This window comes from Vanessa cardui, chromosome 27 (genome assembly GCF_905220365.1).
Source record: "Vanessa cardui chromosome 27, ilVanCard2.1, whole genome shotgun sequence".
Classification (NCBI taxonomy): Eukaryota; Metazoa; Arthropoda; class Insecta; order Lepidoptera; family Nymphalidae; genus Vanessa; species Vanessa cardui.
The window spans coordinates 1,672,644-1,687,716 of record NC_061149.1 but is presented as its reverse complement, the minus strand read 5'-3'; the positions used below and the strand labels follow the sequence as shown (position 1 = coordinate 1,687,716).

General features: G+C 32.4%; 1 protein-coding gene across 2 annotated transcripts in view; it reads right to left on the bottom strand.

Moving 5' to 3' along the window:
- Window positions 1-8,433: 8,433 nt before the first annotated feature.
- The window catches only part of LOC124541016 (unconventional myosin-Va), a 70,921-nt gene continuing 64,281 nt past the window's right edge, over window positions 8,434-15,073 (bottom strand). Inside the window, exons 37-39 of one of the 2 annotated variants that reach the window (XM_047118789.1) lie at window positions 13,476-13,607; window positions 11,650-11,766; window positions 8,434-9,650 (exon numbers count right to left, since the gene is read on the bottom strand). In XM_047118789.1, coding sequence (XP_046974745.1) covers window positions 9,522-9,650; window positions 11,650-11,766; window positions 13,476-13,607 — 378 coding nt within the window. In that variant the 3' untranslated portion in view covers window positions 8,434-9,521. The remainder of the gene's footprint in view (window positions 9,651-11,649; window positions 11,767-13,475; window positions 13,608-15,073) is intronic. The other variant, XM_047118790.1, reaches the window with a different exon arrangement.

Below are 15,073 nucleotides of genomic sequence, written 5' to 3'. Positions count from 1 at the left end.
TTTCCTCACGATGTTTTTCTTCACCGCTGAGCACGAGATGAATTATAAAGACAAATTAAGCACATGAGTCAGTGGTGCTTGCCTGGGTTTGAACCTGCAATCATCGGTTAAGATGCACGCCTTTTAACCACTGGGCCATCTCGACTCTTATATTAATTATATTATATATATATTACATAAACAATGTCCCCGACCGCGTCTGTCTGTCTATATTTTCGATAAACTCCAAAACTACTGAACAGATTTTCATGCGGTTTTCACTGATATATATAGGATTCATTGAGGTTTAGGTCTGTTTATTAAGGCGTTTGAGTGAATGAGAAATTGTTAAACGTGTCGGAAAGAAACATACAATAGTTTACCCGTGCGAAGCCGGGACTGGTTGCTAGTTCTATTATACATAACGAGGAGTTAGCCATATACTCGTTATCAGATATGATCATATTCTATATATAAGTCCAGTCGTTCATGTTCGTAATATCTTCTTTGCATTTTTTTAAATATCCCTTTATTCGCTGTCATGTGTTCTACGTCATAGTGACGTCACCAGTATGTGCGATAAAAAAAAACTGTGATATATGTTATACGCGTTGCTATAGACAACGTTCGTGTAAATCAGCTGTTCTTAACCTATTTCGCTGATGACCCTAAATGTATTTTAAGGCTGCGACCCTAATTTTTCATATATGTTCCAGTGATATTAAAATAATAGGATTTTATTTTTTAGTGCAAATAGACTGATTGTGGCAAATCTTTCTTTTATAACTCTATCACCCTGCAATTCAAGCAATTCTTATAAAGCTGCCGTCTCATAATACGTATTGCTTTGCGATCCGAGTCAAGAGTGACATAGATTACGGTGATCACCATGTTTTTTCAAAATTTCTGCGACCCATCCCAACACCGCCCGCGACCTGAGGTTAAGAAACGCTGGTGTAAATGGATACAAGATTTTTATTGATGATAAAAAAGCGTGGAGTTAATACCTGTTGACTTCCAAGCAGGATATATTAATTTAAATAATTGTATTAACTAACATGACTTTGTATTTTTTAAATGTTAAAAAAGAGTAACTACTGAGTTTATTGCCGGTTCTTCTCGGTAGAATCTACTTTCCGAACCGGTGGTAGCTTCACTTAATTATAAAATGACGATTCAAAAGTGCTTGTAAAAGCCTACTTGAATAAAGTTTATTTTGATTTATTGATTGATTCTGGTCGCCAAGGGCAACTTCTAGCAATAACTTATGAAGCAAATTCACGTATTTTTCATAATCCACGAAAAAGTAAAGTAACAGCCTGTAAATTTCCCACTACTGGGCTAATGGCCTCCTCTCCCATTAAGGAGAGGGCTCGGAACATATTCCACCACGCTGTTCCAATGCGGGTTGGTCGAATGCACATGTGGCAGAATTTCAATGAAATTAGACACATGCAGGTTTCCTCACGATGTTTTCCTTCACCGCCGAGCACGAGATGAATTATAAACACAAATTAAGCACATATACATAGTGGTGCTTGCCTGGGTTTGAACCCGAAATCATCGGTTAAGATGCATGTGTTCTAACCACTGGGCCATCTCGGCTCATCCAATCCACAAACATCTTACATATATTTTCATATAGTCTGTATTATTGCCATGTAATCTTGAAGTTTAACTCAAAACAGAGTCCAAACAAGTTACTGCAAAAAGGTATAAAAAAACAATAATTTTGCTAACATCCTTTATTTTTCTGCATATACAACGAAAATTTATAATCTAATACAATAAATTACTTCCTATGGAATGTAACACTCACAGCACACAAAAATCTGTCGACATAAAAAGGTTTGCGTTTAAAGATAAAACATCGTAACTTAAATACAAGATAGTAACAGATACAAAATCAATTGAAAATACATTTCAAAAGCAAACTTCATAAGTATATTTGATACAGTTATTCTTTATATTATTTATTTTTAAGCTATATTTAAAAAAGAAACTGCGATAAATGCACAAGCAATGTATAATCTTTATTTATTAATTATTAGGACAAAACAGATATAGCAAAATGAAGATAGATTGATTTTAATCACAAGCAATGTTGCTATTTGAAAAAAATAAAATGATTAGTTTGATAAAGTAACTAAAAAAGCAATTTTTATGTAAACTTAAAGAATATTGTCATAATACATAAAGATATATATATTTCATCATTCTCAACTTATTTTATTACATCACTAAGAGTGATGAAATATATATATTAACTGTCAAAAAATTATTTAATTAAAGAATTATGCAAATCAAAAATCAGGCAACACTGAAAACAATGACTGATTAACAATTGAAGATATGCCCGTTATTGCTTAATGTTAACATTAATAATATACTAAACAAATTCGAAATATATAGATTTATCATTGTTTTAACAGTTTGGTTATATTTTTGCTAAATATTCAACAATTATAATTCCAAATATATTGCTACTCTACTTTATTTCATTTTTAATTCGTTAACATAGATTATGTCTGTATTTAATAAATATTTTTTTGTTATTTGTCAAACAAAGACACATGAAAAAAGTTATGCAGCTGACACATTCGCGTGAGCAGTGAAACGAAGTTGACGTAGGTGTGGATGGCGCTTAACTTAAAAGTATATTTTATAATCATAATATAAAAGATCAGAATCAGAAAATAAAGCCTAAGAACAAAAGTAAACCTTGATAGCGCAGCGGTAGGTGACAATGGCAAGTTCTATCTTGAATTGTCCTACCTAACTTATCAAATCACTTAACTGGAGAGAAGATCTTCAAAAAGATCATTAGCAACAGCAATTGCTTAGAAACAAACAGACTTTATATTGGAATGTTTTCGTATAGACAATCCAAGATCTCATAATGCGACATTCTACCTGATATAAATTAATAATCCAAGATTAAACTAAGAGTATTTATAAAAACATCGCTGTATCAGCAAAACCTATATGCTGAAGCAAAAATAACAGAAAGTTCCAGTAACTTGTTTTTTAATCTGGCAACCCTAACGATCAGTAATTTATAATGCAATAATCACACCTGAATTACTTCGATCCATCACGCAGATATGTCTTACAAATACTGACAATTTGGAACAGAAGCACCGTTTAATATTGATTATTCATTAAATGATTGAATCACTGTTTCACGATTTATTAAGAAAACAAAATGGCGTCGGTGTAGATAATATTCCTTGTCCATTAAACACCTGCGTTGCCTCCCTAAACTTTAAATTAGGTTATATTATTTAGCACAAATGCTACGCCATGGACGTTATTAACACAGATTAAAATAAAATGATTAATAAGAGTAAATTTTGCTAAAATTTAACTAAATAACAATTCAAATATTTTGAAGTTACCTACATGAAAATTGAGCACCGAATAAATCAAATATCTATTCCGTAAATTATTTTAAGAAATATTTTCTTAAAATGAACTTTCCAATTTTATAATAATTTATTTAAATTTCTGATATTTTTTTTTTGTACAATGTACTCTTATTTGGACAAAATGAATTTAGTTTAAACCGATTTTAACTGGATTAAACTAGATTGATATTATAAAATAGATTTAAATATTTTATTACGAGCTACCGCATATCATCGAGTTATTATAGCTCACTTATGCGGCCGATTGAACTAAATTTATAATAATATTAAGTACTTAATTTAAGTGAAATCATATATTTTTAAACATTTTACATATTATATATAACATAAGTACGATCATTCTTATCATACAAACATAATTAATATTACATATTTTATATTCAATTTGCCGAAGCACCTATATTGTGGTAACATTTGATTTAAATAATATTATTACGATATTTTTTACACTAGCAACACGTTAATACATGCGGTAACATAAATTTAATATTTTTATGATTGATTATTTAAAATGTAATAGAGAACCGGAAACCCGATATTCCTGTTGACGTTTTAAATGACAGTTGTCACAATTTAGGCTATGGTCTGTGTTATTCTGACAGAACAGAAAAGCGCCAAATAATTGATAATTTTTTTTTTTCATTTCTGAAATCGCACGTGACATTGGCGATACAATATGCCTTTTTGGCACAAATAAGAAAAAAAGTCGTTAGTAATATTACAATACTCAAATTATGTATTATGCATTAAACGAACAAATTATTTATGATTACTATAAATATTGTCATATGATGTGTTTTCATAGGGGATATTTGTTAGATTCTGTTTCCACTAGACCGGTACTATATACTGGCGGCATATATATATGGCATTAGTATTTAGGGAGAGAAGGAAACCAAATTTGACCTTGAAATGACGCGATATCATTGGTCGAGAGCTATGACTATAAAAAGATGACGTTTCGAACGCGATATCGGTAATTTGGAAATAAATTAACGTAGATATATATAGTTTAGTGGAACAGTGTTGTATTTAAAATAGAGTTATATTAATCAAGATTTAAGAAACGTTTGAAGTGCATATAGCAAAGTACATAAAGTAAGTAATGAGGTTTGTTCATATTTATTTCCTCTGTCGGAAAAGGCTGGAACTCTAAGGAAGACGATTGGAAGTTATTCCACCAATTTAATGACGTCACTTTAGTAAAGTATAGTTCGCATTAATAGTTAATAAATGTACACACGACCTAGTAAAAACGGAACCCAGACAATATTTATGTACTTAGACTCTTAAAAACTTAATATCTTTACTTAAATTAAAGTATAACTAATAATAAAATAAATAGGAATTAAGTACAAAAAAAAATCATAAGACATGACATGATATTTAGCTAATTCGTTGATAGTTATGGCATAAAATATATCAACATTTGATAAAATGTTTTATATTATAACTTGGCAATCGATTTAAGTTTTAGACGATCTTAATTTTATAGGACACGATAGCAAGAAAAACAAATGCATCGGTAGCGTTAGCACGAAAATTTGACCTTGAAAATCTATACTTATGGATAATAAACAAGTGTCTATATATAGGATTTGCTCGCACTGGCAGACAAGTTCAAAACTGTTATGACGACACTTCCTCCAATATAACTGAACGTGGCAAAGTGTTCTTCCATCCGGGCCGATAATGACCTGGTTTCAAAATGGTGTTGCCTCTAATTACCTCGCTTGTATATGTACACTTATACATTTAGAGTATAGATAGAACAGTGAATGTACATTATGCAAACGAGTGATCAGATTCGACTCCATTTTCAACCTTATTCTCTTAGCGCACAAGTATTTTATTAAGCCATTTTGCTTAAATTGAATAAATCTGCTAATATAATACTCAGTGCAAATTTTAGTCAAACATCAAGTAAACTTTAAAATATTTACTTGACAATTAATAAATTTAAATATTTTTAAGTTTCTTGCCTGTATTGCTTGGTAGAATCTACATTCCGAAAGGATTATAGCTTTACATTTAAGATAACCTTGTAAAAAAAGGGCCCGATTCAATTAAATCTGCATTGACATTATGCTCACTTAAAAGAGTTGCCATATGATAAAATATATTATGTATTAGCGACTTAACAAAAAGAGGATAAATAAATATATAAAGTAAATAGCAACAAAATTGAAACGGATAGTTAATATTAAGAGTATATATATTGAATTACCTAATTAAATATAGGAACTACGATTTAAATCAAAGCACATAAATAAATACTTCATATCACAATACAGTGTATAAATAATGTAAACAAAATGGCGTATTATATATTTTTTTTAAATTAATAAATAAAGGACTTAGATATACTGTGTCAGATTTTTCTTAAAAGATAATTAATTCTGATGAAACGAATTCAACCAATCAGATGAATCTATTTTGTTCGTTAAGTATAGCCCGCGCCTGACTTCACTACGACCAGCGCCATCTTGTGACGTCATATCTGAGTCGACGTCGAAAAAAGGCCGTTGGAAATATTTTCTCTAGACACGTTGTATGTGTATTATTTTCATTTTTTTTATTTGACACTTTATTTATTGATTTATATAATTGTATCGCAACCAATAAACTTCTATTTGGGTAGACAAAACACTGTTTAAAGATATTTGTATAGCACAACACAACTTAGATGTAGCATCGGCAAAATTCGTAAAACCGATCACATCCGAATTAAGTACGCTATACCAGATTATCGATATTTAATTCTTATGTGAATATGATCTTTACACAAACGTAATAACTTGTAATATCATATGACCTGATATATTTGTCAATTTGACAGGTTGATTTACATGCACTTGCTTTCTCGGGTTGAACTGACGCGAGAATCTATAGCGACGAATAGCGTCGAATGGCGCGAAAAGGAGCTATTTCTATTGGTTGTGTCAATCGGCAGTAATCGGTTTTATTGAGTTTGCCGATTATACATCTAAGTTGTGTCTTGTAATATGCTACTATACTACTATTCAGAAGTTACAAACAAAAGTTACTCAATAATTACTAAATAACTCAAAAATATATTTAATTCAACCAAGATATATTAAAGTGAACAATAATAATTCTTAGCGAAGCATCACCATTGATCACTGTTAATCATACTAAGGAAGGTCATAAGTCGAAACGTGTTAAGTAATAAAACGTACCTTTTAAAAGTAAGTAAGTACTAATATTTCAAGTAACTAAGCGTTGATATCATATACTATGAATATATCTTTTATCTTCCAATAAATGACACTTTAATTGCACCATTATTGAATATTATAATTTCATATTTGATAAATTACATGTGTGCATATTTCATTCTTGCGATTTTATTTAAACCTTTTTCAACAGATATTTATACTTATCATTGTTATGCTGACGTTATACCTAAATGAAGTCAGCACAACAATTACAGTTTCACAAATTTTAGTATCAATTAGTATGTGAATCTTGCAAATAAAATTTAAGGCAGATCCACTCAACCGATTCAGAATAATCTTGGCACAAAATTTTGGAACACGAATTAAATATAATGCTGTGTCAATATTCAAACATAAATAAAAAATTCTAGTATTTAAATATAGATTGTCTGTCTAATATTATAAATGCCAAAATAAGTCTCTTTGTGATTTATGTCCAAATCACTCACATATACACCCTCACATCAGACATTCTATCCACAAACAACAGTACTCAGTATTGTTGTGTTCCGGTTTAACGTGTGAGTCAGCCAGTGTAACTACAGGCTCAAAGGACATAATACCTTAGTTCATGAAGTGGGTGGCGCGCTAGATAATTATTATATAAAACGATACAACTTCATATAACTTAAACTTCAAAAATAAAACTTATGTGTGTGGAATATAACTCAATATTGAACACAGTTATCACAAAACAAATATGCACACATTCGTATAAGATATAATTATTAAATTTATCTATTGTATTGTCTAAATATATTTGTATATACGTGCAATATCGAATTCTATTTAAATATTTGGTCTATATGTAACAACACTATATATAAAGTTCTATAAATATTTAACTATTATTCAATTCAATTAAATTTACAGAGACGAGGGCGTTCAAGTTTTACTTTATTATGCTGACAAATAGAGAAGGTACTTTGAATATAATACGATTTAAAATAAAGAACACAATTTTATTGTCTCCTAACAAATATCTCATTTCTTTATATCAATCGTTTCAAGTGTTCTATGTTTGAAATTGAGAGGTTCGGATATCTTCTCTTAAATAAAATGTTATTGTGGAGTTTGTATATGACATTTCATTACAGAATTGACTTGATATCATATCAATCATTGTTGATTTGTAAGAAATGACTATTTAAATATCGGCATGTTTTATCATTTTCAAATATTATTATTTACATAATTCAAACAAACTATTTTCGTCTTACAGAGGTTGTTTATAAATACAATTGCTTTCGTAATACCTGAACGCAGCCCTAGAGTATATTCTATCTCACTCTTTCAAACGGGACACGCCGTTTGAAAAACAAGGACAAAATATTTCGATTAGAATATATAGTAAGCTTGATAAATAAGGCTCGACGATATATCCAATGTGTTATGTGATTGAAAAATATATAATTGTTTTGTATACAGTTCTTATAATAAATTCCAATAATGATTAATTATAGATATAAATAATGGCACCAAATTCGGCTGATAAGTACAGTCAGAATAAGAAAACCTTCGTCAGTTTTCAAATTAATTCCTTTATCAAGTCTCATGCTCTTAGTGCCTTTTGAATCTAAACATCAAATCATTGCGACGCAATATGTCACTCTCGATCGGTAAAGCAGATTATCGCTCATACTGAGCACACGAAAATAGATCTTAAGGTGACGAACCTTTTCTTACCCTGACTGTACATTAATTTGTTATATATTTAAGTATGGCAATAAAATAATTAAATAAATAATAAATGCATTGGAATGTTAATTTTTTTATATATTTAACCGACTAAGTTCGAGAAGGTTCTCAATTCTATATTTAAAAATTATATATGTTTTCTAATATATATAATTCGATTTATATATTTTTAGTTGGGTCAGTAGAGTCCCGTACGATTATTTAATTTAAGGCAAGCAAAGTCGGTTTATATATTTCTGGAATAAACTGTTTTCTAATAAATCTATTAATATATAAACAATACTAGCTATTCGTAAATATTGATTTAAACGCTTTTAAATTGTTAAGTTTCATCATAAGAATTAAGAATTATGTAAACATAAACAAAGGCAATTCAAAAAAGGAACAGATTTTTCTAAATCCCTTTCTATATTAATAAAACTTATGTTGCTGTCTCTTTCACACTCGTGTGGTGGAAAAGGAGAGCAAGTATTGTCATTAAAGTTGAATATCCGAGCGGGCGTTATTACTTATTTCGAAAATGGAACAACAAAACTAAATTAATTAAACAAATATTGCTTTCTCTTTCACACTTGTGTTATGGAAAAGGAGAGCAAGTACTGTTATTACAGTTGATAGAATATCCGAATAAGCGCTATTACTTATTTGCAAATGGAACAAAACCATATTAATAAAACAAATATTGCTTTCTCTTTCACACTTGTGTGATGGAAAAGGAGAGCAAGTACTGTCATTATAGTTGACAGAATATCCGAAAAGTTACTTATTTCAAAAATGGAATGGAATCATCGTCTATATTATATGTGACTTGAAAAGCATATAAAATTAAGTATAGTAACATTCGATGAAAAAAACGTAATACTCTTTTGATCCGCCGTAGTCGAGTAAAAAGAGAATCGCAAATCACAGGAACTAAACAGATGTAATAATATGTATATCTCATTCTTTCCTATACAATAAATACTGTCGTCTCTTTCAAACAATCCGCTAAATAGACTATTCGTTAAATTTCAAACAAATACTTCAAGGATGTAAAATTTTTAAAGCATAATATCATTTTATACATGTCCCTATATATAACAGCCAAATAAATACTATTCAAAGTGTGAAATTCAATACTTCTGAAACTTCTAGGCATATTGGAAGTCAATTATCGTCGATAAACGTTACCGCATCCTTATATCTTGGTCAGGAGTCCGTTCAGCTCCAACACTTCTGGTACTTCTATGTCTTCCAGGCGGATGGGCGATGGACTGAATTCGAAATGCACGGAGTATATCATCTTCGTATCCATGAGAAGACTTTGCTGTAACGTACAGAAAAAATAATAATTTTGGTTATAAAGTCAAAAATCTTCATTTAATATAGAAGTGTTTACACTTTTTTATTGATAGTCCAGACCCAAGACAACATAGAAAACTAATGATAATCTACATTGACTCGGTCGGGAATCGTACCCATGAAAACCGGAGTACACACCACTCGACCACGGAGGTCGTCAAGTATCATATAAGTCAAAATCAAAAATCTTTATACAAAATTGAAATGATAACACTTTATTATTAATAGTCAAAAATCTACCACCGGTTTGGAATTCAACACCTCAGACCTGAGAAGAACCGGCGAAAGAAACTCAACGGAATAAATTTTTTCGTATCATATTACATATACAATATATATTTTAATAATAATACTGTTGGAATAAACAAGCAACATCAGCGTCAAGTCACACAACTTCCCTTTAAAAAAAAAAGGCGGGAGATTCGTAGTTGACACATTGAGAATTGGCAATCATAATTATTACGGTGTAATGTGATTATTGATGGTAATTAGTGTTGTAGACTAAATGTTTTTCTTTTTTGGTAGATTGATTGTTATTTTTAATTAAAGATAATTGTTTTAGAGGTTAACCTACTTCCTACTTCAGGTTCTAAAAATACAAATATATTTTTGCTATCTAAAACAGCCTGGAGGCGATCATCTCATTCCCAAGGTGTGCAGTCAACTAGAAAGTCATTAGTGCTGTAATATCTTTTAGCACACAAACGCTCTTTAACGATTCTTTTGAATTTTATAATTGAATATTGTTGAACGTTTTCTGGGATCCTGTTGTAAAAACGTAGTTGTCCTAAAAAAGAGTTACTAGCCCTGTGCAATCGTGTACTTGGTGTAACAAGTTTATTCTCGTTCCTAGTAATAATGGAATGTACATAATGGCGTCGAATATGTATTACTCACACAGCACACCTTGGGAATGAAACGATCGCCTCCTGGCTATTTCTAATCATATACTACTACGTATCTTATTAATTTGACAAAAAATAAAGACCCGCTGAGTTTCTTTCGCCGGTTCTTCTCAGGTCAGGGTGTTCCTTTTTCCGAACCAGTCGTAGTGTTTATTTGACAATCAATATTATATCAATATAATAATTAAATAATTGTATTAACTAACATGACTGTACTTTTTTTTTTAAATGTTCTAAAAGAGTAACTACTGAGTTTCTTGCCGGTTCTCCTCGGCAGAATCTACTTTCCGAACCGGTGGTAGCTTCACTTAGTTGTTATATGGCGATTCAAAAGTGCTTGAAAAAGCCCACTTGAATAAAGTATATTTTGATTTTGATTTTGAATAAGTAAGTGTGATGCTTCTATATTGAATAAAGGAATTTGAGTTTGAGTTTGAATACAACAATTCATTCCTATTCATTCCTTCACAATCTAAACGGTTACCATTGTTTCGTCCCGAAAAAAATATTCTTTACAAGCGATCTAGCGCTTTGTGTTTCAATAGTATGATTAGATGACATAATGAAGATACATCGCTGCAGCGAACTTTAGTTATGACTATTACTAGTATTTGAATAATATGAAAAGATTTTAACTCGATTGTCTTTCGTTTATTAAGAAACTAGCCTTAGCGGTTTCGCACGGGAGCAATGCTGATACTATGATCGTGGTTTAAAAATTAACATATATTGATAACTCTCTGTCTAATATTAATAACTTTATAACCCTACATACAAACTAAGAACCTCCTTTTTTCGAGTCGCTTAAAGCATTAAAACCTTATCCTGAATGTAACAAATACTTCTCTGAGAACCGCATCCATTTTGCTTCAGCCAAACGCGAGATAATCGCGGACAAACTTACATACATACATACATACAAACAATCGAACTGAGAAGCTCCTGTTTCTTTTAAAGTCGGTTAAATAAAACCGCATTGAAACCCGCTGCGTAGTACCTAATCATACATAGAGACAAGGGTAAGCGACTTTGTTTTATATTATGTAATGATGAACTTACCGGTTCCTTATTGGCGTTCGGTCCAGCCCTCTCCTGCATCAGCTTCTGAATCTCGTGGATGAACTCCCGGGTCACTTTCACCTCGTACTCCTCAGCGGGCGTGTACATATTCAGGATCTGTGAACAGGTTTCGAGTCTCAATACTGCGTTACACCTGTTAAATAGTTAAGTCAAGATGACAGTCCTAGAGACACACCCAGTTATCTTTGTTTGAATAAGGCATCATTTTTCTTTATGGTATAGGTCGGCGGACGAGCTTATCGGCCACCTGATGGTAAGTGGTCACCATCACCCATAGACAATGACGCTGTAAGAAATATTAACTATTCCTTACATCGTCAATGCGCCACCAACCTTTGGAACTAAGATGTTACGTCCCTTGTGCCTGTAGTTACACTGGCTTAATACCCTTCAAACCGGAACACAACAATACTGAGTACTGTTATTTGGAATAACTGAGAATAACTGGTGAGTGGTTGGTACCTATCCAGACCGGCTCACACAATGCCCTACCACGAAGTAATTTAAAAGATAATTGTCATTTTCTCGTGAAATTCTTCAAGTATGACATACAGAACTTCCCTTTAAAAAAACTGCACTCATAAAGAAGCTTATAATAAACATTTTATATTTTTTAAGAAGGTAAGGAATGGAAATAGAGCAGCCTTGGTCCAGTGGATAGAAGATGTGAATCTTAAATTCGTGGCTTCAATGCGTGGTGGTAGGGCTCTGTGCAAGCCATTCTGGGTAGGTTTTAAAATTTGTCAGATATTCTACCGCCAATCAGCAATACCTATTGTTGTGTTCCTTTTTGAACGACGAGTCAGTCAAATTTGGGGGCGCATTGGTCTAATGTAAGGAATGGTTAATATTTTTTAAATCACAAATGTCTATAAACGATGGTGACTACTGACCATATGATTGATCATTCGTCAGGTCATCTAAATATTAAATTTAAAAAAACGTTGCCAGTAAGGCTTCCTGGTATGCGATGAGTACTATTTTTATTTGTCAAACGTTTTTAACTCAATGTTGAATTTATGTCTCATGTACGGTTTATGAGCAACTGTAAAGTAATCCTAAATTCATTAAGATGTATGGAAACTTTTGCCAAGAAGTTATGTGAAAGCCGGCTTTTATGGTACGGGCATGTCATGCGAAGGAATGAGGGGCATATTGTGAGGAAGGTCTTGTGCATTTTTTTTTATGGTATAGGTTGGCGGACGAACATATGGGCCACCTGATGGTAAGTGGTCACCATCACTCATAGACAATGACGCTGTAAGAAATATTAACTATTCCTCACATCGTCAATGTGCCACCAACCTTGGGAACTAAGATGTTTTGTCCCTTGTGCCTGTAGTTACACTGGCTCACTCACCCTTTAAACCGGAACACAACAATACTGAATACTGTTATTTGGCGGTAGAATAACTGGTGAGTGGGTGGTACCTACCCAGACGGGCTTGCACAAAGCCTTACCACCAAGTGAATTGTGCATGGACGTGGATGGATATAGAGGAAGGGGGCGAACAAAAAGCGATGGATGGATTGCATGAAGGTGTGGCTGGAGAGAATGTTACTTGTGGGATGAAATCAGACATGAGTATGAAAGAAGAAGCCATACAACAACAACAACAACAGCTTGTAAATTTCCTACTGTTGGGCTAATGTCTCTCTTCCTTTGAGCAAAAGGTTTGAAACAGATTCCAGCACGCTGTTCCAATGCGGCTTGATGGAATACACCTTTAGCCCTTTGAGGCCTTTAGCCCAGCTGTGAGAATTTACAGGTTGTTGTTGTTGTTGTTGCATGATGTGTATCTCACCTTGCAGACTTGCACGGCGGACAGGTCTGCGCACATCTCGACGGTGCTGCTGACATCGGCCATGGACTTGCGCGCCTGCAGCAGCTGGACCGCCTGGGTTATCGGCTTCAGCACGCTCAGGATCTCCTCCATCTGCAACGACACAGATATATAATCAAAAATCAAAAATCAAAGTATACTTTATTCAAGTGGACTTTTACAAGCACTTTTGAATCGTCATTTAACAATTAAGTGAAGCTACCACCGGTTCGGAAAGTAGATTCTACCGAGAAGAACCGGCAAGAAACTCAGTAGTTACTCTTTTTCAACATTTAAAAAAATACAGTCATGTTAGTTAATTTTTAAGTTAATACAATTATTAAATTAATATATCCTGCCTGGAAGTCAACAGGTATTAATTCCACGCTTTTTTATCATCTACAAAATCTTGTATCGAATAATACGCCTATTTCACCAATGTATTTTTTATGAACGATTTGAATTTACGAGACGGCAAAGTTAAAAATGTCTGTGGAATTTTATTATAGAAATGGATACCTTGCCCCAAGAAAGATTTATTGACTTTGCGGAGTCGGAAACTTGGCGTTATAAGCTTATCCTTACTTCTATATGTAAAGAAAAAGTATTTTCTTTAATTTTAATTCCACGTATGAACTGTCATCGAAAGCATAATGACAACTAAATTTTGTTAGCTATAAAAATATCGATAGAGAGTTCTTAGAAAAGTAAAGAATTTTGTAATTTAGTACAAAGACATTGTTAATAGTAACATTAAATGTCGTTTCTTTTACAGGTGCGTAAATATTATTTTTTTTTCAATGTTATTTTATTTTATTTTTATTAATGTGAGGTATGTAAAACTAACCATTAAATTTCCTTTTACAGAGAAACACAATTTTGTTTTATTAACCGTGTCATCCTAGTAAAAAGAACAAAATCTTATATATATATATATTGGCGGACAAGCATATGGGCCACCTGATGGTAAGTGCTCACCATCGCCCATAGACAGTGACGCTGCACGGAATATTAACTATTCCTTACATTGTCAATGCGCCACTAACCTTGGGAACTAAGATGTTATGTCCCTTGTGCCTGTAGTTACCCTGGCTCACTCACCCTTCAGACCGGAACACAACAATACTGAGTACTGTTGTTTGTCGGTAGAGTAACTGATGAGTGGGTGGTACCTACCCAGACGGGCTTGCTCAAAGCCCTACCACCAAGTGTCAGATCCCATTTAAACATTATACCCAAGTGTATATGTTCGTGTCATTTATATACAAGTAGCTATACATTATTTTAAACATGAGTTTTGTCAATGTGTGCGTAATAGGGTGACAATACGTTCATAGAATTCAACGGGACGCAACCAATTTATTATAACGTTGAATCTTCTTGAATGCAAACGTGAATATGTTTTAGTAACTTAATTTTCAATAATATGCAACAATTATGATAATACTTTCGTTTGAAAGACTTGATAATGTCCTGTTATATATTTAACGTCTAATTAGTTACAAGTACACAAGAGATAACATCTTAGTTCCCAACAGGAGGCACGATGGCGATTTAAGAAATGGTTACCAGCTCCGATC